Below are 27,999 nucleotides of genomic sequence, written 5' to 3'. Positions count from 1 at the left end.
CTATGGTTCTTTCTCAAATTGTCTCAAACCTGCTGAGAAAGAGAAAGATTAAAGAAGGCTTGAAATAACCCAACCATATCTCTAAAGTAGAGAAGATATGGCTCTAGTTTAATATATAGCATGTTAGGAGGAAGGACACAAGCTGGATGCTACTGTACTTGTGTGTTGGGATTGTTCACAGGTCATCTTCAAGAGGACAAGCAGGATTTCACTTCTTTCATCTCCAACAGTCCTGGGAAGCAGCTCAGGGAGAGCTCAGGAGCTTCCCACCCAGAAATATGGAGGGTGCTGCAGCCAGCACTCTCCCCAGCTACGCAGGCGTGGTCACCAAGCTAAGGCAGTCTGTGCTGCAGTGCTTGGTGCATGCCCTCCAGGTCCACAGCAAGACAGAAAGCCAACTCCTGGGAGCCTCTACCTGCAACCCTCTCCCCGCCAAAGCTCTCCTCTCACTCAGTCATAGAGGAGAGGCTCGGTGGTGTCCAAACCACTCAGCAGGGTCTGCTCCTTCCATGGAGCAGAGCTGCACTACTGCTGAGTGATCCTGAAACCCCCTCTTCTGACAGCTAGAGGAATTATTTTTACACAGCAACACTGCTGAATTTTCATCAGGCTTCACCATTACTTAGAGAGAGTGTTTAAAATCACATGCAAGGGTCATTCTTGGTAGTACTGAAATCTTCAATTTCTGCTCAAATAATGTTGCTGCAAGAGCCTCGCTTTTTGGGTTGCCCCTCTCCACTCATGAAAGGGATATCTGCTGCTGTTGTAGCATTTAAAAGAGCCTTTTCCAGATGCATTGCATGTGCTGTAAGTGGTTAAATGACCATCCCATTCCTCAGATGTCATACAGTTTAATGATACTCTCCAGCTACAGCAAACATGCCACGTGTGTCACTTGACCAAGGCTTTGTACACACGGCTGGAGCGTGCTAGTCCTCAGTCCTCCTAGAAAGGTTATTTAGGTTTATTTCTCAAACACTCATATTTTGATGATATTGTAATGAAGCTTTTCCAAGGCAAAAATGGGGTTTCTTTACATCAACATTAACAGATTCAGAATTTCAAAACAAAGATAAGTCTGTGAAAAAATGTGACAACATCTCTACTTAATATGCAGATGTATTAATAGAATTACTTACCATTAGTCTCTGATTTTTTCCCCATAGCTGATACCTGTTTGAAAAAGTAATAACTCATTATTAATGTTGAATGTGGGAAAACATAACTATTTGTAACAGGGGAAAAAAATCAGCTCCATGAAAAGAGCAGATTGCCATGCACAACATAGCTCTGCCAAATAGATCTATAAAGGTTACACGCTGCCCATGGCTTTCTGTGCCTCATTGTACTTTCTTTTATGGATAACAAGGCAAGTTAGTAACAAAAGACATGTAGAGGCCTAAATCCAACTGACTGTATGAAGGCAAATGCACATTCCCCCCCCAAAAGCCTTCCACAGAGATACTATCCTTGTAACAGAGCACAGAAGTTTTACCTTAGAAGAAGCTGGTTTTTCAACTGACTGCTTCTCCCAGAGATTACGTTTGCCAGATACATCTCCTGGTTTTAAATCCTGCATTTTAAAATTAATGTCACAGAACAGAAACCAACGTTAGTTTAGGTATGTTTTAATTTGTTAAAGTTAGAATGCAACTTCCTTATAACAGACATTGAGGAGCATTGATAAATATTACATTGTCTATCAATTAAAAGCTATGCAGAATGACAATTCACATAGTGACTCTACACATATACATGCTTTAGGACAAAAACCAATCTTGCTGCATCTATTTAGTACTGCACAGACTAGACCTAACTTTTTACATTGATCTTAGGGAGTACAGTGAATTTACAGCACCACTGGGTTTTTAAGAAATACAGTTCCAACTTCTGCAGGGAAAAAAATAAAAGAGGAGATGGGAATTTAAAAGTAGCTTGTCTCGGTTATTTTAGGTCAGAATATAAATACTTCATTTTTTTAAATGGAAAAAAAATAGAGTAAGACATAATACAATAGAAAAGCAGATCTTCCTCTGCATTCTTAAATACAGGTTTCAGGATTTAACATTGAAGTCCTTCATATGTCATTTGAATTTCCACTGCATCCTTCAAAACCTGAATATGGACCAATCACTAGACCAACAGAAAAAAAAACCAGGGAGGTAAAGTCATTACAAAATCTATTCTCTGAAAATGAGTGTATATGGAGACCTTAAGCAAAACACAAGACAAATGTCAAGCTGCTTATTGGGGAAAAGCTAGTAGCAGTGCACCTGCTTCAGGACAGGTGGGTTGGTATCTCCCTCTGTGGCTGGCAAACAAAAGACTCTTGAAACAATTTTGGACATAAGTACTCTCCTTTTCAAGAAGTATTCAAGTTCTGCATGGTTTCCAGTCTTGTTCTTGCCACCCATAGAGAGGTAGTTTTCTGCACATGAGAATTTCTAACTTAAGATAGAAAAATGTCCAGTGATGAACAGAAATGTGATTTCTTAAAGAGGTATTTGCACCCAGCAGGGATGCTCTAGAATTGTTCATAATTTACAGCCAAAGAGTGTTGAAGATGGTTAAGACTTTAAGCCAAATCTGTACTTCAAAAATGCAAGATCAGGAGTAACAGAGGAAATTAAAAACCTGCAAAATTGCAGTGGTCATTATCACAAAAGCACTTGCAAAATCCTGAAATAATTTGGGATCTGTGATTTACATCCACCATGAAACTGGTTGTGATATTTGCTCTCTCTGCTTTTAATTGAATATTGTTCCAAAACACACAAGAACTTTGATACAAAAGCTTTGAACGATTTTTTATTTTGGTGGAATGTGATGGGGGTAGGAAATCATTTGCTAACTTAAGAAATTCTAGGTTTTCGTTTGATTTATCCTGGAAATAAAAATCACGTATTACAGATGTATATCATTCATCATAGTCAATTATAAACAGGTTTACCTGACCAACTTAGTAAACAGACCCCCAAAGAAGAATAGGAGGAGGGCAGGTTCCTTCAAGCAGAGATATTGAAAGAAGAAAGAATAATCTATTGAGAAAGAGGGAAATGAAGACATAGGTAGAAATGGTTGGCTAGGGGGGAAGACAAGAGGTTCATTATATATTATCTAAAAGATGCAAATTAAAAGAAAGAGAGGAATATCTGGAGGCAGATTCTGTGTTGGTTTTCAGGGGTTGTGATTAATTTCAGTGCCTTCAATCACTTTTGGTTTTATATTCATGTCCACAAGGACACAATCTCAATGGAGCTAGCAGTAAATACTGACATTAGGGACAATGCTGAAAGTTTCAAGCTCCTCTTTGGGACAAATAGGAGTGTAAACTGAGAAAGCTTTTTTCAGGTTGTACCTTTTATAAAGGACTGGCAGAAAAAAGGCTACACAAGGATATGGGAAGAAACCAGTTCTTTAATGAAATCCTGGAGGTGAATCATTAACACCACAAGTGATGCCCTGCCATTCTCCAAAATGGATGCCTACAGCTCCAGTTCCTCATCCCTAACCTTCCCCATCTCACAATTACCTGCATCTGCTTCTTCCCACATCCACACTGCTGCTTCCCACACTCCCAGGTTATTGCTTTGATAATATTTTCTGCTCTGCTTCTTGCTGAAGTAATGGGCATGCAAAAGGGCCTTCATTAGAAATTACATTTAGGGTCTTAAAGGATTAGAGAATTTCAGCTGTGTTTAAAAATATACTTGGATGATTTATACAGGGCAAGGGCCAAAGCACAAGTGTTTCATACGAGGTCTGTGGGTGATAATTACTAAATTTTTGATAGGCCTTTCACAGGTGGTAATTTAATGTTCCCCTTTACCGAAGAAGTGCTTCTCTGAGCACCGTCTTTTTAGAGCACCCCTAAGCTTTAAGGTGAGAACTGTCCTGTTTTATCTTCCCCTTTTCTGTCTACCCATGAGTCAGCAGCCAGAGGGACTCTATGAGCTTCCAGTAGAGGATATAGAAACATAGAATCATTTAGTATGGCAAAAACCTTTAAGATAATCAAGTCCAACCGTTAAGCCAGCACTGTCAAGTCCACCACTAAATTATGACACTAAACACATCTACGTGTCTTTTAAATACTTCCAGGACTCAACCACCTCCCTGGGCAGCATGTTCCAATGCTTCACAACCCCTTTGGAAAATAAATTTTTCCTAATATCCAATCTAAACCAACCCTGGCACAACTTAAGGCCATTTCCTCTTGCCCTATCATGCAGCAAAGTTCCTCCAAAGACCATCAGCTGGTTGAGGAAGCACGGTCACCACCTCCAGCCCAGAAGAGAACCCACCTACTGAAGAGGTGGTTGTTGCAAGTTTACTTACAGAAGGTTTTGGAGCAGGTGATTTGTTGCTCTCTGGGGTCTTGGTTAGCCACTCATTGATACGACTGGAGACACCAACCTTTAGCCCGGCAGTTTCCTGTAAAATAATGAAATCTAATCAGAAGACTTTTGAGGAGAGCTTTTGCTGTGTGTTCCATGGTTTAGATTTAAAAAACAAAGTTAAGCCTGAGTTTAATATAGAGGTCCTCACTGAGACTATGGGTAGCTAAGAGTCATTCTGTGTGCTCTGAAGATATGTTCCCATGAACTACAGAGGGCTACTACACTCTAGTTTTCAATGATAAGTATGGGCTGACAAAATCATTTTCACTTTAGTGCTAGCCCAGGAATAAATGTTAAACATAAACCTGCTGTTTCTGTCATAACCCCATACTCCAAGGAGGAAAAAAATCTTCAGCCTAAAAGAACAGTCCAAGTCTACATTTTTGATTTGTTAAATTAAAATTTCTCAAAGAAGTACAAAAGAGAGGAGTTAAGTGGCCTAAAATTTAAACCATTAAAATAAAACTTTAAAGGTTAAAAGAAATTACTGAAGTTTCAAAGCTATCTGTAATAAACCCCTTCAATCCACAGCTCATTTTTTGGCTATGATGAATGCATATGAACTCACATCAATTTATGGAATGGAAATGTTGCCTTAAGGATTTACATAGGAAAGATAAAAGTCTAACAAATGCCTCTATGCATTATCTATAAAACATCATAATTATGTTGTCTATTTAATCCTTCTCTGCCCCCCAAAAGAATGCTTTCCCAACACAAAGAATTCCTTTGTACTGCATGTGAACTACCCAGATATATTTGTCTAAGATATCTGATGCGTCTCTGGAATGTCTCATAACTTAGCTCAGTATGTCACTAAATTCTTCTGCTATACTCAATATTGCAGCCACACAATTTTGTGGGTTTCTGAGGACCCTGGGATTTTTTGGGATATTCTTCACCAATGATGTCAACAGGAGCAGCCAGGCTTACTCATAGGAACATGAATGGCAAGATCAGGTCCATAATGTAATTCTTCATAACCATTATGCAAAATTGAACACATACCTTATTTGGTGTTCCTGTCCCAGAGGGTGATGAAAAAACATTCCCTTTCTCCCACATGCTCTTAATATTACGGACACCTTCTGCTGGAACAGGAAGGTCAGAAGCTGCTGGCCTAGCTGGTCTTGCAGCCTTTGTGCCCTGCAGAAGAGTAGTGTCATTAAGAGCTGGAGTTTGAGCATGGTTTGACTCTGGGGCAGTGCTGGGGAATGCAGCAGCTGTAAGTGGTTCTAGTGATGATCATGCAAAGATGGAAAGGAGGATCCAGCTCCAGAGATGCCACTGAGACTCTCCTCCTTCTGTTTTGCAGTTGCACCCTTGACACAACCGGCTATGAAAACATCACTCACATAGATTTTTGCATTTGTTACATTTCTAAAGCTCATGGCAAACCATAGTCTGCACACAACTGCTCCAAGGCTTTCATTCATCCTTTAAGTCTTAGCACCTGCATCCTGTAAGCATGGCTCTTTCAGGGACACAGCTAAGCAAATCCTCATGCAGAGGTGAGGTGAAAAGGCTGCTCTGTCATTCAGCATCAGACTCTGTCCCAGTCTAGCAACCTGAGATCCCAGGGGTAAATTTCATCAATTACAGTATGTTTGGAATGAGGTGGTTTTTTTAAAGAGTGGAGGATTGAGTTTTTTTGGCAGTGCGTCTTTTGCGTGACTACCAAAATACAACGGGCCAAACTCCTCCTGTTCCTTCTTTTCAAAATTCTTTTACATTTTACATAAAACAGATTTGAGGATCCTCAGAACATCTGTGAGCTGAGGTTTTGCCCCCCTAGTTAAAAAGCAAGTCAGACTTGGCAACTTTTGGAAAAATTAGAAACTCATCAAAGGAATAATTTCAGGTCAGATGGGAGCTGTATATAGCTGTGAAGCTGCTGCCTGCCCCTTGCCATAGAGCCATGCTTTTTAATATCTAAATGGAGCAAAAAGACTCAGGGCCTTAAGCACAGACCTACTGAAAATACTGGAGAGCCTAACATAAGATGGTGAGTGGGCTGGTCCAGTGTTTACAGGTTGACAAACTCTGACTTCACTATTCCATAAATTCCTTATGACAGATAGGTCTGTACCTCCAACTCGCCCATTCTCTTTAAAGAGTTTAACATTGAACCCTAGTACCAATTTAAAGCCATTGGGCACTCATCCAGAAAAGGTGTAAAATGAAGTGGGAGAACAGAAGCTGTATGCTGTTACTTTAATGGTATGGGGACTACTGGGTGCCATGCTGGCATTCATCTCTAGTGGAGGGGTTTGAGCTACCTTCAGCTTGACGGAAGTGCTGGAGGCAAGCCTGAGCCTTCAGCACTGTCATGCATGTGTTTTTTTTCATGAGGAACTGGCACACAGTATAAAACTCTCCAGCACTGATAGGCTTTCTAGCACAAAGGTTAAACACACAGCAATCACAGAAAAAAAAAGCTTTTGTTAATTGATCTTTAATTACTAAAGTTTCCTTTATGGTAAAGGATAATAAAGCCTGACCAATTAATACCTTAATGGAATACCATTCTTAGGCTCTATATGTCAACCAGAGGAGAAAAAAAAAAAGCCCAGCAAGGAATGAAGTGCTAGATTTTAATTACAGATATTAAGATAATATCCCTTTTTACACTATTCTATTCACATGACACTTACAACCCAGTCCAGTTGGCCTGCTGTGTTAGCCAGTAGCTTTCACATTGCCTGTCTTTGACAAGGAATTTCATTCTGAAGTGGCAGCCACAAACACAGACCCAGTTCCTTGCTCTACTACATCAGCTGCTAACTCAGCTTTGTTCAGGATGACTGGTGATCGTACTTTCCGTCAGCCAAGAAGAGGATGTGACTGTCACTCAAGAAATGCTGACTGAGGCCTTCAAGAGCTGCTCCAAGCTTACAAAGCAGAGTAAATTGTAGCATGAAAGGGAAGACATGAATCTGAGGTTTTGTTTAGATATATATCCAGATGTTATAGGTATGCCTCACGCATTTTGTTCTTGAACTCATATTAAAAAAAGAGCTTGCGACCAAAAATCCCTGAAATTCCTGAGCAGTAAGACATAGGCTGATTAAAGTCCAGAAAAGCCATTAGTAACTAGAGCCTTTGTGACCTGGAACTAACTTACCTCAATTGCACTAGTGTATTGCTCAAGTCTACTGTCAATCTTTGAGACAACTGCTGTTGTGTGACTTGGTTTCATACCACTGTAGGAAGTAGAAAAAAGAGAGAAAGAAATTATTATTCCCTCCAATTAAACATTGCTGTTTTGACTGAACCTACTGTTTTATTGCTTTACCTTTTCTGAGCGGATTTGTTCAAAAATTCTGCTCGTTCCTCTATCTAGAAAAGAGAGAAACAAGAGCTGTGAGTTTAAAGTTAATAAAAAGGCAGTCTGTACAAGGCCAAGCTAAAATGTCATTTTAAATTATGCACTCCAACAGAAATCACCACAGACATACACACAGGTTTTATAGTTAGGACACTACTATATTACAGATTTGTAAAGGTAGATATATTTTCTACAGTAATATTTGCATCCTGTATGTTTCTTCAGTGCCTCATTTGTAACAAAAGAATAAACCACGAATACAGAAAGGGGAAAAGAGAAGAAGTTCATCTCATGAAAGGGACTGATAGTCACAAAATCTATGTCAGATTTCCTCACATCTCCCACATCAGAGCAAGTATGTATATCTTCAGACAGACAGCAAATTTCATAAAGTTTTTCTGAGTTGAGAGCTCAGTCTAGGCCAGGTTTGGAGCTCAGCCACATACCTCATGTCATGCATGCTTTTGCAGGACACTGACAATTTAATCTGAGCTCCAAAAAACCAATCTGACTGTACCCTCGTCATGTTCTAGCAGGGTCCTTGCTGAGTCAATATCTACCAGCTGTTATTATATAAACTGGTATCTAACATTTCATCATTATTTTCTACTCTGTGTGTAGGAGAACGTTGTTGCGTTTCCAGGGAAAAAGAATCATGAATGTCTCATAAGGCTTATGCCAAAACTCTCAATAATCTGAAAACAAAAAGACTCCATTCCTGAAGAAAGTTTTTAAACATTTCACAATGGGTGCATGTGTGTGTGTGTCTATTTGCATTTTGGATCAAGAAATATTTCTGTCAAACTTCCTCAAGTCTCTCTCACATTGCATTGTTCCTCTCCTTCTCCCAGGCCCTACAGTTTCACTTAAGAGTAAAATATACACAAGGAGCTCCAGGGCATGGAAATGACTATTAATCAGCTTGGCTGGATTCCCGAGGATTCCCTGGGCTCAGTATGGATTGTCCATTTTCAAGTTACTTTAACAGTGACTGCTACAGCATTTGTGCCTTTGAAATAAGGCCATGACAGCCATTCCTTTAAATGGTTCTGCTCGGTGTCCTTAGCATCCAGGCTGTACCAAACTACTAAATCCCACAGCAATCCTGTCAAAGGGCATGACTGTCATTTCTCAAGCCCATAAAAGCAAAAACTCAGGCAGTTCCCTTCAGCGCAGAATTTGCCAAACAAGCTCACTGGAGGAGTTCCAGCTAGCATCCATCCAGCTCAAAGGCACCTCCAAAGCTCTAAAATAGATAGACACAATTTACAGCGTAATTTACATGAACGGTTTCGGTGGCCAGTGAAGTCGGGAGGGGAAAGGACGAACCAAGTGCTTCACCGCCGTGCTGTCAGAGGGTGGCAGCAATACCCCAGGCAGGAGCCGAGGAGGAGCTGGGCACACCCGCCCTGCTCCGGAGCTCCGGCTCCTCCCCTGCCAGCCCGAACCACTTCCAGCTTGGTTTCACCCCGAAGTTGTATAGCTGGCATTGCCTTAAAACGAGCAAGGGAATGCTCTGTTTAAAAGTGACTACAGGCATCTACGATGGTGACCTAAACCACGTCACCACTCCACAGCTATTCTATAGGAGGTGAAGTTTCCCACAGTGCTGATTTCTGGGTCATAACCAGAAATGCATCCAAATGATGAGTTACGCCAGCAAGAGCCACTGGTTTGTCCCATGCTCTGTGTGCACTGACTGCGTCAGTGAAATCTTGGCTGGCATCAAGGACAAACAATATGGGCTGTCTCCAAGAACCAGAACTCAAGGTAACCATCTAATAATTAATTCACAGCATCTTACAGTTCAGATAAACTGAGATTCCACTTGAATTCTTACAACAAAGACAGATTTTACAGTAGTCTCTTTATAGTCTTCCTGTGTTCAGGAAGCAGAGATGTTTCTACAAAGCAGGAAAACCTGGCTTCAGTAGGTGCTGGTGTAAGAGTGGGACAGGTTGGGGGTAAGAGGCACACGTCTTCTTGGGGCTGTAGTAAGAAAAATGTGGTCATTCTTCACCCACTGGAAACAGCAGTTCTCAGAGCACCTGCTGAGGTATCAGGAATAAGTCAGGGATTGTTCAGAACAGGAGAGTGAGGAAGTGCTGGAACAGGCTGCCCAGGGAAGTGATTGAATTGTCATCCCTGGATGTGTTTAGAAGTCATGTAGGTATGGTGCTGAGGGACATGGTCTAGCAGTGGACTTGGTAGAGTTAAGTTAATGGTTGGACACAATGATCTTAAAGGTCTTTTCCAACCTAAACGACTCTATGATTCTATGAAGCAAACGAGAAAGTAAGTTAAACAGGAAAGCAGAGTTAGGAAGAAACCCTAATAGCTGAAAATGGTCCTCTCCCCAAGGAAGCAGGTGCTTTGTGTGGATGGATAGCACATTTTCTGTACATTTATATGAGAGTTTGTTCTAGACCTGTTTCTAAAGTCCTGTTCCTCAAAACATGGCATGCGTGGAACAGAAGCATACATTGAATACAGTGAGAGCAAACACACCCAACAGCTGTATTCAACATATAGGTCAATCAAATGCATGTGGACTGCACAGAAACATCTAAAGTTCATTTATGCACTGCACACTGCACAAACTCCATGCAAAGAATTTAAAATGTTGGGCACATACAGTAAACAGTATTACAAAATAGATCTGTAAAAGAAATAGGCAAAACAAGGTGGTTAGCACAAAATGCAAGCTAGTTCCTCAATTTGAGATCAGGAAATAAGAATAACCTTTTTGCTGCATTAATTTTAACAAGATCTTGTTAAACAGATTGGACTATGTTTTATCACCATGGAAAACCTTCCAAAGCCTCTGACCCAGAACACATACGAAAAGTGTTTTGCTCCAAAAAGTCAACCTGCTGGCCTCTAATTAAATAATGACCAGAGAGAAAGACCACAGGATCTCAGGCTGCAGCTCTCCCACCTAACCTCAGTTGCTTGAAAATGAAGCATTTATTAAAAAGTGCTCATTTTGCTTCCCCATATAGTCAGTGGAGAGGCAGAGGAGTTCACCTCACCCTAGGAAAAGTGGGATTGCTTGTACACCGAAGCTGGCTCTTGTTGTATTAACTACCAAAAAGAATTTAGATTAGACGACAAAATGTTTAGATGGACACCCACACTCCTGCTGGTAAAGTCAGGTGAAATTAAACCAATGGACATAAATCAAAATCATGTGGATTCTCACACCTGATTAGGGCATTACTCAACAGGGTCAGCATATACAGGTGGCAAGGAATAAATTAAGCAAGCTGTTATATAGAGATCTAAGTATGTATTTACCCATATTCAGTATTATGTAGGCATATTTTGTTCACTCACTGATTGTGCAAGAAAGGTTTTGCCTATTAAAAAGTGTGGGTGTCAGTGTATTGTCTTCCATCTGTACATTCTCCAGGAACAGAAACAGCATGGAAGAGGAATTAGTTAAAACAGTTTGAGCCAATGGCTTGGGGAAAAAAAAAAAATCTAGATATTCCCAGGTAAACTGGTTTCACACAAAGTTATTAAATTATTCTTATGTATTTAAAACTGTGTATTAGATATTGCATGACAGAAAGCATTGTATACTGATATATAGAAAAACTCTTCTCAAAAAATAGCTCAAGGAGGAAGGAGAATAAGAAATGCACACAGAAAACAGAAATCCCTGTATTATAATTTTGCCTAACATTGAACAGGTGAAAGAATATAGTGGGAACCCATTTGGAGTGGTAGACCCTGGGAGTAAAGTGGCTTCTCCTTACCCTCCCTGAGTGGCTCACAGACTCTTTTGCTTCATTAAGCACAGTTAGGCTTTTCCCTGCTGTCAGCAGCATCTGTGCAGAGTGCACCTACTGACTCCAGTTTGCCTGCCAGGCTAGAGTGCTGCCATCAGCATTGAAGATGGGGGAAAAACAAATGTCACACATTCTGTTCTTACCATGCTATCTTCCCTCTGCTGCAAAAGTAGCTGATCTAGGAAGAACTAACTGTGTGGAACCTAATTCTTTCCAGTCACTACTCCAGCTGTCAGGTATTGAGAGCAATAATGAGATAGGACAAGACAGGTCTTTAAGGAAAGAAAAAAGTCTCAAGCCCTGAAAAGTCCTCTCTCTTCTGGGTTAGCTGTAATCATTCACTTGCAGAGAGTGTGGGCTGCCACATCAGCCCATGTTTCCCAGGGGACATGCCAAAGCAAAAACAGGAGATATCCTAGACTACTAGTGCCCTGCCACTGTTTTTTCTTCAGTGCCTAACTGCTTTTGGATTTCTCTAGTGGTGGAGCTCATCCCCAAGAGGAGACTTAGTACTGAAATATCTTGTTGTCTCTCAGTTCTAAGTCTGTATGTCATGCTAGTCCATGCCCTGCCTGATGGATAAATGCAGTGTCTGGATAGTGGTTCTGTGCCACATTCATTTTCAGTTTTTCTCCCTTCTTTCCTTTGTTCTTGTAGTTCACTTGATTAACAGCATGTCCTACTTTCCTCATCTAAGTCAATCCCAGGTAGTTCTTTTTCTTCCCAAAAGCTTAGCACATCAAGGACAAGGAAGGAGTGAAAGATACTTTGCCAGATTATGATTGAGAACTCAGAATGGGCACATCTATCATAAAGTATTTTAACACTGAGCCTCCCTTTTTTTATTATTATTAATTCCAACCGCCCACCCACAACTGTGCATTTAGGATTCTCACATGACTCATGACACGTTTAACCATATGATACATTCATCAAGGTAGAAAATATGTGCCAGATGCTTTACAAGTCAAAAGATAACTTGGGCAGTACATAACAGGCAATGAGAAAGCTGTGTACCAGCCAGGTTACACCAGCCTGAGAAGTCTGTCCAAATGAACAGTAACAAAATACACTGTCTTCTAAAAACTGGACTTTAATATCAGCTTTGACATCAGGTTATTAAAATAGGATTACTCTCTTCTCAGCTATTGACCACGAAAGGCCAAGAAACAATTTAGGGTGTGAAGTTCAACAGCATTCCATATCTATTCTGGCCACCCACAAACGCCAGACTGGAATCTTTACAGTATCACGAATTTCTCAGAGAAACAGAGAAAGAGAAAAAATATGTACAGAGTTGCATATGTCAGATTTTGTAGCAAACAGTTTCTACCTAATAAGCCATAAAAACCAGCAGCAATTATCATCATTAAAAAAATTCAACCTTGGATGCTTAATGACATCTGGAAAATTCCAGCTTTCCTCTAAAAATACACTTAGTAGAATACTGTAGCATCAGTCCAAAAGTTCTCTGAAAGCTATTAACCTCCTGCCAAATCCAGTGTTTTTTCCCACTCTCCCCAAAATTATGATCTATATCTTTCTGTTATGTGTTTTCAAGTATAATTTCCTCTCTTCTGAGTCATCTGTGAACTAAAGCTCAAATGTATGTCATAAAAGGCATCTCAATAAACAGAAAGAAGAAAAGGAACCTCTCCCAGGAGGGCTGTGAAGAAGCTGTATATTTATAGTGTCTGTTATAGACATGGTCTTTTGCAACTGAAATGGCAAGACCATGTTTACCTAATAGGAGCAAGTCATGAAGCTTGGCAATCTTCATTTACAGCTGTATCTATTCCGTCCTTGTATTTCATGTTCAGATGTGTCTGAGAAGTCAAAAGCAAGTCCAGTCAAAAGCATTTGGACACTCTATTTGCTAGGACTGGACCCAAAACAGTATAAAGGGCTCCAGATTTGTTCAAAGTTTATCTCTCTGTGAACGGAAATGTAATGTTGACCAAATGCAGTTTGTCACTGAAGAAATACAGTTCTTAATCCCATGGAGAACCACTTCATGCTTCAATAAACTCCTGCCTGATAACCTCCTGCCTGTTTCTTTTCTCTCCTAGTGCCCACTAAGGAGCCTTTTTTGACAAACATTTTGAATTCTTAAATTACTAATAATACGAAATGAGAAAATGAAAAGATAATTTAAAACAATTAATGGATCTGTAGTTTGAGCTTGAGCTGAGAAAGCAACTGAACTGAATAGCAAACCAAAGTTCCCAATAATTTCAGTGGGGCCAGAATTCCTCTTCCATGCTGAAAGGTCACTTAATTGGTTTATCAGACTTCCAATATCATATAGGCCAGTGAAGACCACTAAGAAATTCCTGCAGCAAGAGAGAAGGGGTATTTTTCCCTCATGTATGAGAAAATGAAATCCAGCCCAGTACTTCTAGATGTTATTTTCAAGGATATTAGACATAAACTAGAACTCCCATATGGGGCAGCTTCAATTGATGATGACTAAGTTGAATATGCTTAAAGACAAAATAATCTAGCAAGGAAGAAAGAAATTGTGGATGTGGATGGAGAGAGATCTCTATCTATTCCCCAAAGCACTCCTGTAATAAATTAACATTGAAAATCAACACAGTAATGCAGCTCTACGCTTCCAAAACTATTTTCTCTTGAAGGTGGAGATCCTTTTTGGACATTTTTCATCAACAACAACAGGTAATTCCCAGTCTAGATTCTGTTTTTAGAAGGGATTTCTAATTCTCAGTCATCTGGATGAATGAAGGTTTCATGCTAAGGCTTATTTCAGAGCATTGTCCCAGGTCTGACTGCAGGTATTTCTACACTGCTTTGGTGCTTGATTGTTGGTTTGGACTACAACCAACATATTACTATATAGATGTTAATGGAGAGGTTACCTTGAGAGATGAACCTTTAGGACTGAAACATTTAAATGGTTTCTTGTCTTCAGCTACACCATCTTCTGGCATCTTTTGACGTTTCTCTGCAGCTTCAGCCCTTCTCCTTTCAATTTCTTCCTTCATCCTTCTCTTTTCCTCCTTAAAAAATATGAATTGTCACTTAGTCTTTCAGAAACTACATCACCATTACAGGGCTTTGCAGCCCTGGAAACATTTAACAAGTTTTCTAAGAATAGATTTTTATGCCATTCAAAAAGTTCAGTGACTTATCTGAAATCTAGAAATATATTGCCACTAATCTGTCACAGTGTTAAGGCAGCAGGGAAGACAGCTAGTCTGTATTGCCTCAGTGTCTCCTCACAGTGAGGTCACCAGATTTATTGCCATATAATGCCACTTAAAGGGAGAAAAAAGCACAATTATAACAATACTCAAATTCTGTTTCTCTGTATCCTCATATATCATCTTTGTACTGCTCTTCTGTCTCTCTACTCTGGCACTTCTTGTGCCAAGTTTAATACTTCACAAGGAAAAATCACTAGGTACCCAAAAGAGTGGAGATTAAATGCTTAGAGTTTTCCCTTCAAAGAGATAACATGTGGTTTTACTTTCTAAGCTCCAAGTCAAACCAAAAACCCTCACAGTACAACCATTGTGAGCACTGGTCAGCAGGGTCTGATCAGAAAGGTATTGTGCAATCTCAGCATCTATTGAGTTCTACTGTAAACAGCTTAGTATATTAAAGTAATTGGCATTCAGCTGCCAAAGACTATTGTTGTTCATCTACCATTTGATTTCCAAACAACAAAGATTACTAAATGCTGCACCAGAGATTTAGAAATCCTATTTATATGGTCCCTTGGCAGAGGAAGTACAAGGAAACAGATGTGCTTGGGTACTCAACAGTTAAACAGACAAGAACATCTTCCTAATAAGATCTAGCCCATCGTAACTATATATAACATTAACATTCCAACTCATCTGCAGGGAATTAATTTTGACATGTGCTTTGTAATCCAATTTGTGTAATACCAAAAAGACACCACAAATAAATTAAGAACTCTGTGGCTGCAATGGTGCACCCAGCCTTTTGCATTCCCAAGAAGATAAAACATTCACAACCATCGCAGATGAAATCCTGACTTGTGAAGACTTATATTAGATATAGTCCTGTTTTTCCTGAGGCTAGAACTGTAATATTCCTTTCTACCCTGGGTAGCTTCATGTTTTACCTCAGGTCCTCACTAAAGCATCTGTGTGGTGTGGCCACTTGGTATCGAATATGGCATGCTTGCAGTTAAACCTGAAGGTTAGTAAATGGGGCAATTTTAATACTGGGTAGAATGTTTGAAATCAAGGTCTGTTGTGACAGACCATCACCTGACAGACTCTAATTTATAGTGATGCCCAGTAAAGCACACAACTTAAAGGGCCTAGATAAAGGGTGTAATCTGAAGCAAAGTCACAGCAGCAGTTCCCCACACAGCGACTTCAGATCCAAGGAGAAGCACAGTTTGGCCTATATGCTTGGGTTTGGTCTTGCATTTCTTATTACACACTCCTTTCTCACCTATGAACCAGTCTCCTGTGGCCTCATTCTGCTCATTTGTTAAACACAGACCCATCAGTCTCCAGACCCATCAACTTCCTTGTCTAGAAGTGTCTGATACCACCATAAAAAGTTATGAACTAAGACAAGGCAGGCAAAAGTAGTAACAAAAAAGGAATAAAACCACAGTCCAATGCTTCATATTTTACACTTACCTCCTCTCTGGCTTTTCTCTCAGCCTCTTCCTGCTTCTTCTTCTGCTCCTCCTCCTCCAGGATTTTCCGGCGCTCCTCCCGCCTTTTCTTCAGCTCATCCAGCTCTGCTGCTGCCTCCTGCTGCTTCTCCTTCAGCTTCTCAAGTTCCTCATTCTCTCCTCGGCGACGCCGCTGATCCTCTAGCCGCTTTCCAGCCTCAAACTGGGCGCCTGGCTTTTTTTTTTTCAAACTGGAGCGGCTGGGAAAGAGACAAAACCAGGGGTTTTCGCTTCCTGGCCAGGGTCACCCCCTGCCATGCCCTCCCCAGCAAGAGAACAGCCTGCCGCTTGAAGCTAAAGCCTTGTAAGACTTTTTGCTCCTCGCAAACTACAACAGGTCCAAAATATTTTCATGGGGAGTTCGTAGGCTGGGATAGCGTGAGGAGCCCCTCTCCAACCCACTGCCAGTGAGGAAGGAGTCTCTCACGTGCTTGTGTGCACAGGAGCTGCACCACCCAGCCTGAGAACTCAGGTCAGCCCCCTTTTTAAGCAAATTCAGTAACTGACCTTGAAATAGTTAACATCTCATGTAACTTCAAAAGAGATACCATATCTCATCAGCATCTCTGTGGTACACAGTAAACCATGACACTTTCATACCTCTGCTCTGCAGTTTATGTACAGAGGAAACACTTCCAAAAACATATTATATGGAAAACAAAGCAATGGAAAGCCCTAACTAACTTCCCTCTGTTGATTTTAAATGAGATAAATTTACATGTTAAAAGCGCATAGCAAAAATATGCTATGTTTTCTGTAATAAAAGCTACACTAATCCTTTGCTTTCAAAAGTAAGTATTTTTAATGAACCCTCTAGAAAAAGACAGGCATCTTTGGAGGTAGAACAAATTACTAGACCAGGGAAAAGAGAAGGAGACAAGAGACAGGAGAAAATCTTACAGATTTAACAATGTTTTTAAAACCTAAAAAGGTTCCTATCTCATGCATAATACCTATCACTTTAACTCTCTCTGTCTATATGAACAGAAAGTTTCATCAGATCTTTGCTGACATTTTCCAGGGAAAGTATGACTTTTTAGCAAGGAACTGGAAATTATTTAATGGCAACTTTCTGCAGGAGAAAAACAGAAGTTTTCCAGGCAGCTGTAATACATGAGAGAGAAAGAAAAATATTTAAAAAAAAAAAAAAAAAAGACACAACCCCTCCCCAAATTTGCATAGGTGAAGTGCATGCTTTCAGCAGTCAGATAGAATCACCTAGTTAAATGATTACCACACCAGTGTTTAAACAATGTCTGCTCCCTGAGTGCGTTTAATATTACTGCTCACAGGGAGATAGGTACCTAAAAGGTATCAGTGTGCTGTTTCCAGGAGACAGAAAGGAAGTGTACTTACAGATTTTTTTTTTTAAATAACTTTCTGGTCTGTTCTGTTGGCATTTAAAGAAGCTGGATATTAATTACCCTGTTAATGCAACAAAAGTGTTGCAGAGTATATCACCACAAGATTATACAGATCAAGAGCTCCAACAATGAAAATAACTGTCAGAGACAATAAGATTAGCAACAACAACATGAAGAAAAACTATAATATAAGTTTGCAATCTGGTGGATCACACCAAGTCCTGCAGAGGTGCTCTTCATTCAAGTAGACGCTACATCTAGATGGAGCTAACCCTATGAAATAGGCTGTGGGATCAGAGCTGAATTATCTGTCGTTTCAATATCACAGTAGAATCTACAAACACGGAGTCCTCTGTCCTCACATAATCTTACCAAATTGGATGAAATTTGGTTCTAGCACAGCATGCCTGACTTGGGAATTGTATCATTAAAAAAACATATGGCAAAATAAAATAACAAAACTGATGCTATTGTGTGAATTCAGCTTCTATATTTCTTCTGTGAAAGTTCAAGGCTGAAGCAGTAGGATCTGGCACTTATTTGGCACTAGATGATGCATTTTCTAAACAAAAATGGAACATTACAAAGCAAAGCTAAAGGGGAAAAAAAAAGTCCCAGAGGTCTGTGAATGTATGTAGCCCAAATACATTCTGATGCCTGATTTTCTAACCTAGAGTTACAAGTTAAAAATACTTATTTCCCTAATATTACCTTATTACTATCCATTCCTTTCTCCAGGCCCTACTCCTGAATGTGTTTTGTAGTGGAATCACTTAAACCAGGAAAGAAGAACCACAAGATCATCCTCTACCACAAGCATAAAATTAATTAAGTGGTCACAAATGAGGGCTTACATCAGGTAGTGATGCCTAATTAAAGAAAGGAACTCATGCTTTTCAAATGAAAAATATGGATACAATTAGCTAAAGCACTGTGAGAAAACATTTGAAACTTCATCTGAAATTCCATTTAGCCCATTAAAATCAAACTGAGGACCAATAACTGAAGTGTGAGGTATGATTTTGGGTGTCCAACCTCAAAATACTGCTGATTCAGTTTGCAGAGGTACTAAGAAACCAAAATATTCCACAAGCCTCTCTATAAGGCACTAGAGGATTTCTAAGGCTTCAGTGCACCTATTCTGCACAGGCCATGAGAATTCCCTGGCTTTTTAAACCTTCCCAGCTTCATTAAAGGGCTGTAGCCTCTATAGCAAACATCCCAGGAATCTCACAAATTTGTTTGCCTCTTGCTCTCTGAAGTCTGTGTCGCCAGCCCACCCATACCTGCAAGGCCTAAGCTGAAAGAGGGTGCAAGAGGTCACTTCTGACATACATAATGATATCCCTGGCAATGGCAAATACTAAGCCCTCAGTATTAAAAGAACTAAGAACGTAACACTTGCCAAGATTCACTTAATAAATAGCCACTCTGTTTAATGTCAGCATGGAAGAAAGGTTAGTCCTTGGTGACTTCAGTAGTGATAGACCCAATGAAATTAACAGCTGTTCTCTGAACTTATCAGCTGCTCTCCTTTCAGCTGATAAAAGCCAGAGGTAGAATCTAGTCTTAACAGTTTTATTAGGAGACTTCAGGTGACTATTTTGTCCTCCTTACATAGAAGAATATTTAAAGTTTCTAGTTTATTTTCTGCTCATGCAGCTTACAGGGCTTACCCTACTGGTTCTGCAAAACCCAAGTTAGCAAACAATGTACTGGCATCTCTCAAACTCCTCTGTTTTCAACAGATTCTGGAAATCTCTGTTCCCTAGTGTCAACATTGGGAAATTAGTATTGAGATGCTGGGTGGAGGAAGAGTTTCGTAAGTACCTCTTTGGTGCTAAGAAATGAAGTTGGTTGCCAGCTTTCAGACAAGGAGGAAAATGAAAGAAGCAGCTTGTGGAAGCCAAAAATGTCAGAACAATGGGAAAAAACATGTTACATCGTATTTAGGACTTTTGCAGTCCTGTAATAGAATAGGGAGGAGGGCAGGTGGGAGTGGAGATGTGAAGGGGAAACCATAAAATGGGAGTTTATTCTGCATTTCTCTTACTGACTGACATAGACAAACAAGAAACAACTAAGATTTTTCTTTAGCTTCCACTACCCCATTGTATGCTCAGCCCTCACCAGTGAGAGTTAGCCAAGTTACGTTCTTCCCAGCTGGTATCTGATATGTTCATGTAAAAACAAGATCAGAACGAAGCCCAGCAATGTGGGGGCAGTTCCTTAGAGTGTAGGCCAAGAGCCTTAATTCATACCTAACAACTCAATGAACATTAGTCTCTGCTGATGTTGCCAACCCAAGTCTTCTACTCAGCTGATAAAAGGCTATTAAACAGGCTTCTTCCCACATTTGGGAAATAGTAGAAGAAAAACAGAAAGAGAAAAAAAAAGAGTGGAAACTCAAATCTACATGTTGCCATTAAGGCTTGTCTCCCACAGGAAGTAAAGCAAATGAAAAGACAACAAAAATATTTTTAGAAAACCATTCTTATGTTATTGATGATGTGACCCAAGTCATGAAGCAGAACAGTTCTGAGCAAGTCCTATTTCCTGCTATTCCATCTCCATCTCTGTCTGTCTTTTGGCCTTAGGTCAGGATGTCTCCAGGGACTTTTGAACTGCATTTTATTTTGAGAAAGTTTGTTTTTCCCGGAAGAATCACGAGCGGAATGCTGAGATACAACAGCAAATCCCATCTGCCATGCACAGATTTCTCAAAGTGCCTGTAGAGCTTAACCTTTTCTGTGCCTGTGTCAGTGTAGAAGAGGGAGAGAGGTTCAGAAAGAAAAAAAAAATTTTGCTAATTTATTCATTCCTGTTTTGTTGCTAAAAGGAAGAACTTCTGTTATTCTTCATGTATCCCCTCCTTTTAGCAGGTAGAATCCTTTTTTTAATAACCTTTTCTCTAGAAATTTGTTACCTTCATTGAATTTTTCAATATAGACATAAGGCAAATAATTCCTTGAAAGGAAAACTAAAACCCAAACTGTGCTACATCTTATAAAAAGACAAAAAATAAAACATTTTGGCTAGGAGATGTTTTCACTTAAATGAAAAATCACTTTTATAGAGAAGCCATTAATATCAAGGTTTGTCTAGAAATAAAGAGAGAAGCTCTTTCAAGAGTTCCCAGCTGGACTGGGCTCCATACTGATATGCAGAATATGATTAAAAGCAGGCAGGTAATTGAAAAAAGGTTACTTGAGTAAAGGTTGAGATCTGACTTAAAAACTTAGAGAACACAAAATCTGGCCTTTTGCCACTATTGGCCTCTGTGCAGATATTAGAAATACATCTCCTTTAAGGAAGGAAAGTTCTGACAGAGTGAAAATAAGCCACTTGTCTCTACTGAGGGAGCGAGGCTGCTTACATCTGCTTTCTGTACTTCATTTTGTTACTGCAGCAGTGTGGGAGCGATTCCTTAGAAAACAGGCCAAAAGCTTTAGTTCATACCTACAACTCAAGGAATGGTGGAACCTCTGCTGATGTTGCCACCTCAAATCTTCTACTCAGTTGCTACAAGGCTATTAAGTGGAGACCCCAAGATGACTGCCTGGTCTGCTGTAACATCAGAAAGCCCAGTGCTTACTTGGAACTTACCCAAAAGCATTCTCAGATTTAAGTTTTGGGGCAGTGAGTTCACGTTCTCCATTCTGTGCCTTTTGTTCAGGAACTCCCTTCTTACGATCCCAGATACTTTTCATTTCCTCCTTGGGTGCTTTTCCTTTGTCCTTGTCATCTTTTACCTGCTCAGGAGATACAGTAAATCATAGAACAAAACCAAGAAACAAAAGAGGAAAAAAAAAAAAAAAGTCACAATGAGGCATTCTAAATAAAACCTGAGGAACACATTTCTTGATATTAATGATTAACTAAGCAACTGCCTTTAAAATTGTGCTTTATGGCAGAAGCAATCTGTAAAGCTCTGTAAAGTTGTGACCAACCACCACTCTGCTGTCCTGATCTGAATTCAAGATGAAAACATCTTGAATAAAATTATCAGTCTTCTATGAAAGTTTGTTGTGGCGATGGGCCTATGCTACCACATTGTTTCATTCTGCAACTGCACCCTGCACTGAGGCACCCCAACCCTCTTCCCTCCCACTGCAGCATCATACACGTTGCCTGTTAAGATTCTAGGTTGCAGACTCTTTGGGATTAGGCTTGTTAATACATTCTTGGTACAAAGTCTGGGGTACGGGTATTGGTGCAATAAAAATAACACAAACCTTCACCAATTGCCAAGTTTGATAGACAAAGTTCATATTCTTTCCAGTGTCATAGCAGATCGATACTTCAGTATTGCAAGAATAATGGCCAAAACACAAAATTATCTTTACACCAGAGTAAAACTTACCCTGACAAAAAAAAGAACAATTCTACCAGTGGCTAGTCATGGGCAGTGTTATCAGAAATGAATGTTTAATCCTATGAAGAAGCAAATGTCCTCTCCAGAAAGACTATGGCAAAAATTTCCTCTATCTTTACAAAGCTTTGTCTTATAATTTTTAAAGCAATCAAGTGTATTTAGTGCATGGATTTCACTCTCTAGTATTCTTTCAGAGTTATGAGGTCGAAGTATTTCTCAATATCACAGATGGCCTGATCCCAGCATGCTGAGTCATGGCTAGCTGCTGATAAGAGCAGGAGAATATGGAATGATTTAAGTTCTTTATCCTCACATAGAATTATTCCCACTCAGTTAGTTAGACCAGCAGCCTAAATAAACAGCAGAAGATGATGAATTTACCTTTAAAATATTTTATTAATTTTTTTTTCCCCAGCTTTACCATGTTGGAGGAAGATTCTAGCTGGCAAGCAAAAAATACCTTCTGTGAAAAATTCATATGAAGATCTTGAACCAAAACCCAAATAGTTCTGTGAAATACTTTTGTCTCTTGGAAGCCTGTTGCCATCTTATTTGCTAACTAGAATGAAAAAGAACTTCTGTAACAGTCATGTCTGCAACACAGCTGCTTTTATAGTGTTCCAAGCTGCACCTTTAAATAAAAAAACAATATACCACTCACCCGCAAAATAAAATCTTATTTCTAACTTTTCTCATCCAAATGGCTCTGGAGATATTATATCTTTACCAATAAAGGATGAATTCAGTGTCTTCAAAGTCAAGATTCTCCCCTGTGGCACTGAATTAAGTTGCTGAGTGAAGTCCCAAAGTCAGGCTCTGACTTCACGTGAGGCCAGTTTCCTTGCTTGCAGAAACCCATGCGATGGACAATGTCCAAGTGGCACACACCAGAGGTGAGTAATGGGTGGCTAAACAACTCGAGCAAATTTGCTGCTGCTGAGGGATGCTGGACACAACTGACAGAGGCATTTACTCTGTCCCAAGAGCGGGCAGTGCAGATTTTCCCCACCCACTCCTGCCTGCTGGCTTTAGCCAGGACCTGGCAGAAGCCCACTGACAGACAAGAGGAGAGCTCAGTTTCCATGACCGTGCATTCTTTGGCCATGATGCTGTAATAGCTAGCAAACAAGGCCGTTATTACTAGCAGCCTCAAGGAATGTTTTTAGTTGTTTTTGTTTTCTAGGAGCTGGGATGAGACAACCAGGGCTATTCATTGAGCCTAATGAATGCCATCAGACTGTAACATCTTTTGGGTTCTTCCAAATCTGGCAAGATTGTAGCCAGTGATTATGTTCACGGAAAAAATCCTGACTGCCCTTTGGCAATCTTCTAACCCTTCAATCCCAGTCAGGGTGATATTGAAAAATGGCAATGTTGATTGTTGCAAAATTTCACATGCCAGGATGTCTGTGTTGGGATTTTGAGAGCATCAGATTTCCTTTGCTGAGATTTTCATCAAGACCTTTCTATGTCTTATGAAAAAGCCAATACTTCCAGCTGCCTGATGTATTGAAGTCCATCGGGGAGGGACATATCTCTTGCATCTTAATTGAAATCACTGAGAAAACTAATATTAAAACAATATAGTTTAAAAATTCATAGCTTAGGAAACAGCATTTCCGAAGCCGGTAGGATTTGTGGTATTGTGTCTGCATTTGAGAAAACCATTAATACAGCTTGGCCTCTTTATTCAAAAAGATGATAAAATATTACAGAAACTTTTCACAGCTTCTGGGGCCAATCCTTCTCCTACTAATTTTAATGCCAAAACAGGGATTGATAAGCACAGAAGCAGAAACCATTATGTTCCGTTCCAAAGGCAGGCAACAGAAAAAGTACTTTCCCCAAGTCTCAGTGCTTCCTTATATTAGAGGATAATTCAGCTTCTGCTGAATTCAGTAAAAGGGACTACACTGACTTCAGTTGGAGTAGGCAGGTGATATTACCTGAACTGAAAGCAGTTCATGTGCTCTCACAAGTCTTGACCATCGAGTCAAGATAGAACATGACCAAAAACATATTTAGCAAATATCCAGCTTTATTTATATATATTTTAATTCTTCTCTACACTGCTTCTTTCTTGCTAGGGTGTAATGCTAATATTAAGGAGTTGAGATTTCTAAATCCAGAGTTTGAACACCTTCAGACCACAGTGAATCAATTACTGAGCTTGAGGCTATTTGGCAAATTTTATTCCTTATTTGGGCTCAATTACTTGGTACTTAAAAGCTGTAGGCATCTGGGTCTAGGGCTTCCCTTTAGAGTCAGCTACCATACCCTAATACCATGAGAAACGCAACTGTTGCGGCATGTCTAGCCAAACTGGAAGCAGGAAATACCAGGAGTCTCACATCATGAGAAAGCTTGTTCTTACAAACTTTCCAGGCCACTTTTGAGAACCAAAAATTGTGGGGCAGTTCAGAAAAGGAGAGAGATTTTGCTTGCTAATTTGATCAAAACCTGAACTTTGAGGGCCAGAGGGTGGACACAGTAAGAAAGAACATGTGCTTGTGTTGCACAACTGCAAAAGCAAAATCTGATTTTGTAGGTACACTGTATTCCTTCAGGATCTCTTTCATGATATACTGCCATCCTCTGAACTGCATATATGGTTCAGAAGTAGGCATCGCTGAATTTGTATGTCCTTGAAGGCATGGGAGGAGTGGAGATGGAAGCCTGATCTTGACGCAGAGTGTGAGACTGTCAGTTTTTACCTTCACAAGCCAAGAAGCAACAACTGAGACTTTCAAAACTGAGCAAAACACTGTGAATGCTCTGCTTGATACATGTGTGAAAGATTTACCTTTCAGTGGATGGGTATTCAGCGTTGCCCTAGAAGTGGGACTCTCTTAAGAAATTGTCTCAGCTTGAGCTTCCAAAAATGGAAGCACTAAAATCACAAGTCACTTGTAAAAGTCTTACCAATTTCCTGGGATAATCTAGCCCTGAGTCTATGGTTTAAATGCTTGATGAGAGCTCCAGCGAGAGCTCTGTGAGCTCAGCATAAACATAAGCAGAACCACTGCCCCCTCCCCTAATCAGTATTTGTGGTCAGATACAGCCTCCTTTTTATATTTACTTGCAAAGATTGTGTGCAACAGTGAATAAAATTACAAGTCTATTCCAGCTTATGAAGAACCGTAAATATAATCTCTCCCTGTTCTTTAGAAACCTTTCTTCTAACCATCTTCACCACTTCATTTGCCTTTTCAGTCTCATGTGTACCTTACTCAAAATATGATATCTTGGATGATCAAACCAAGCAACTGGAGATACAACCCTGAGACATGATTTGCCTTCATCACTCTCTGAGGCTGAGCTAAGCATCTAAGGCATGCTTCAAATTAATCAAACAACTAAGAACCCTGGGCCAGGCCTCATACAACCCTCAAAGCTACCAAGCAGCTAGACAGGCAGCAAGCTGCCTGTTACTAGATCTCTGTGTTTTGGCTCCCTTTAAGCCACACAGACTTAGCTGAACCCAAACTGGTCCAAACCTCCAAGGCTCTGACCAGTCTCCCTGTCTGATTTGAATCAGGGGGCATTTTGATACCTGCTGCATTGAACCAAAAGCACAGTTGCTACACAACGTTGAACATGGCTCCCTGTGTCCAGCTGTAACCTGATGAGTAAATCGTCCCCAAATCTTATTTACTTACCATACAGTAAAACACCATGGCACCAGCTCCTGTGTTTACAGTGGAAATGCAATGCAGTAAATTTTGTAGATTTTATCTTTAAAACAAATGAAGAATCTTGGGTATGCATGGTTTATATCATGGGGCATTGCAGTCTAGGGGAAAATCATTAGTTAAAGTAGTCAGGTGGCCAAGGACTAGATCATTATGATGATTATTATTATTACTATTATTGTAAAAGCAGGTCTCAGTCATAGGGAAAAAGTTTGCAGTAAAGTGGGAGGAAACCAGGGAAGGATGATTAGTTGATTTAATCCTGAAAAATTCATCCCTGGGGTGCAAACCATCCTTGCATTATTATTTCAGTTTCCTGAAATGTTTGTTCTTAGACAAACAGGACTTGCTTTTAAAGCCCAAAAAGAACAAAATACTTAAGCATTTACTTCATTTTAAGCACATAAGTAACGTCATCCCTATTTATTTCAACAGGATTACCCATGTTCTTGCAGTGAAGCACATGCTTAAGTACTTTGCTGAACAAGCAACTTTCAGTTATAGGTCCTTTATTTATTTTCTTATCTCGAGTTTCCCTACAACATCTATATCAATAGTTTACAAGTTACCTGATCTTTTTTGGAGGTAGGTTGGCGCTTCTCATCTGGTAGCTTTTCCTTTTTAGCTTCCACTTTAACCTCTTTTTCTTCCCCCTTTATTTTTGGGTTTTTAATATTTTTTTTTTAATATGAAATCACATTTGTTTGCACTATTGTTTCTCCATACTGTGTTCATGTACCAAACCTGTGCGCAGCCACATCTCCATCATATGCTGCTGTGCCCACGTGTCCATGTGCAGTTGTGCTCCCTCCACCTTCTCCAGGTGCTCCCGTTCCCCCATCTGGGCCTTTCTCCCTTGTGCAGCATCATGCTCACATGTCCCAGCAGAGAGCCCTCTCTTGTGACAGCATTTAACACACACTTTTCTCACACAGTTTACCAGGTGCTCATAATATTTTGTGCCAATATGTGTCTGCCTCCACCTCATGTGTTACTGCACTAGGCTGGTTTATATCAGTTGAGAAAAAAGGCAGCAAAAAACATGCAGGGGTCTGAACATGCAAAGTTTGCTTTGAATGATGGAGTGTGGTCGGGAATGTTGTGCACTGAATTATTGGTAAGCAGAAGCAAAAGGCTTTAAAAAAAAGAAAAAGAGAGAGCAAGACAGAGAGCACGAATATTAGTCATTTCAATGCAGGAATGGATCTGTGAGGAAATGCCAATTCAATCCTTTTTTTTTTTTCTTTGCATTACATTTCTCACAAACCACAGGTGTCTTATTTTGGTGCAGAATGTTTACTGTACCTGTTTTCTTAGGAAAGCTGCTTGAGGTTTTTCCTCTTGTACTTTCTTCTCTTTTACCTGTTTATCTTCTATTTTCTTTTCTTCCATCTTTTGTTTTTCCTTTAATTTCTCTGCTTCTAGCTTAGCCTTTTCTTCAGCTGCCCTCTTCTCCTCTTCTGCCTTAGCCCTCTCCCTTTCCTCAGCTGCCCTCTTCTCCTCTTCTGCTTTAGCCCTTGCTCTTTCCTCAGCTGCTCTCTTCTCCTCTTCTGCCTTAGCTCTCTCTCTTTCCTCAGCTGCTCTCTTCTCCTCTTCTGCCTTAGCCCTCTCCCTTTCCTCAGCTGCTCTCTTCTCTTCTGCTTTAGCCCTCTCTCTCTCCTCAGCTGCTCTCTTTTCCTCCTCTGCTTTCTGTTTTTCCTCAGCTGCCTTCTTTTCTTCCTCTGCTTTTAACCTCTCCCTTTCTTCTGCCTCACGTTTCTCTTTTTCTTCTGCTTTTTTCCTTTCTTCCTCAGCCTTTTCCTCCTCCCTAAGCTTCTCTTTGTCTACACCATCAGCTAGACTTTGCTCCCCTTCCAGAACAGCATTTGCATCATTTTCTGCTTTATGTTCCTCTGCATTTATAGCTATGTTTTTTGTTTCTACTACCTCTTCTTTATCTGTGGCTTTTTCTGCTGTCACATCTACCTGATTTTCCTCTGCGGGGACATCCTTTGGTTTCTCATCCTGTGCCTCCTCCTTGTCTTTTTCTTCTTTTTTTCCCTCTTCTTCCCCATCTTCCCTCCAGTTGTTGCTTTGATATGATTTGGTAACTGTTTCCATGTCCTCAGTCTCATTGCGTCCTCGGCGTGTTTCAGCTTTTTCCTCCTTCCCCGTAGTCTCGTTTTCTTCCACGTTGTTTGCTTCTCTTCTGCTGGGCAGTGACAAGCTCCCATCTGTGATCGTGGGGTCAAATTCCTTTTGACGTTCCAGGGCTTCTTGTAGACGTTTCTGGCGTCTCTCCTCCCGCCTTGCCAGTCTCTCCAACAATGCAGCTTCGTCATCAGCTCCCCTTGTAGCACGCTTGGTTTCCTCTTCTGGCACA

At 40.2% G+C, this 27,999-nt stretch overlaps 1 protein-coding gene across 1 annotated transcript; it reads right to left on the bottom strand.

The window, feature by feature from the left end:
• Positions 1-27,999, bottom strand: CALD1 (caldesmon 1; the record flags this gene model as incomplete). The annotated part of the gene is made up of 12 exons (XM_008946232.1): positions 1-29; positions 1,140-1,173; positions 1,496-1,573; positions 4,339-4,434; positions 5,409-5,546; positions 7,525-7,603; positions 7,696-7,739; positions 14,402-14,542; positions 16,169-16,406; positions 21,177-21,322; positions 26,207-26,290; positions 26,943-27,999. Coding segments are annotated over 12 exons (2,164 nt in total), but the record flags the coding sequence as incomplete, so codon positions are not given.

Source organism: Merops nubicus, unplaced genomic scaffold (genome assembly GCF_000691845.1).
Source record: "Merops nubicus isolate BGI_N331 unplaced genomic scaffold, ASM69184v1 scaffold44068, whole genome shotgun sequence".
Lineage (NCBI taxonomy): Eukaryota > Metazoa > Chordata > Aves > Coraciiformes > Meropidae > Merops > Merops nubicus.
Note: the sequence above shows the minus strand (reverse complement) of the source record. Positions and strands in the feature narration are given on the sequence as shown.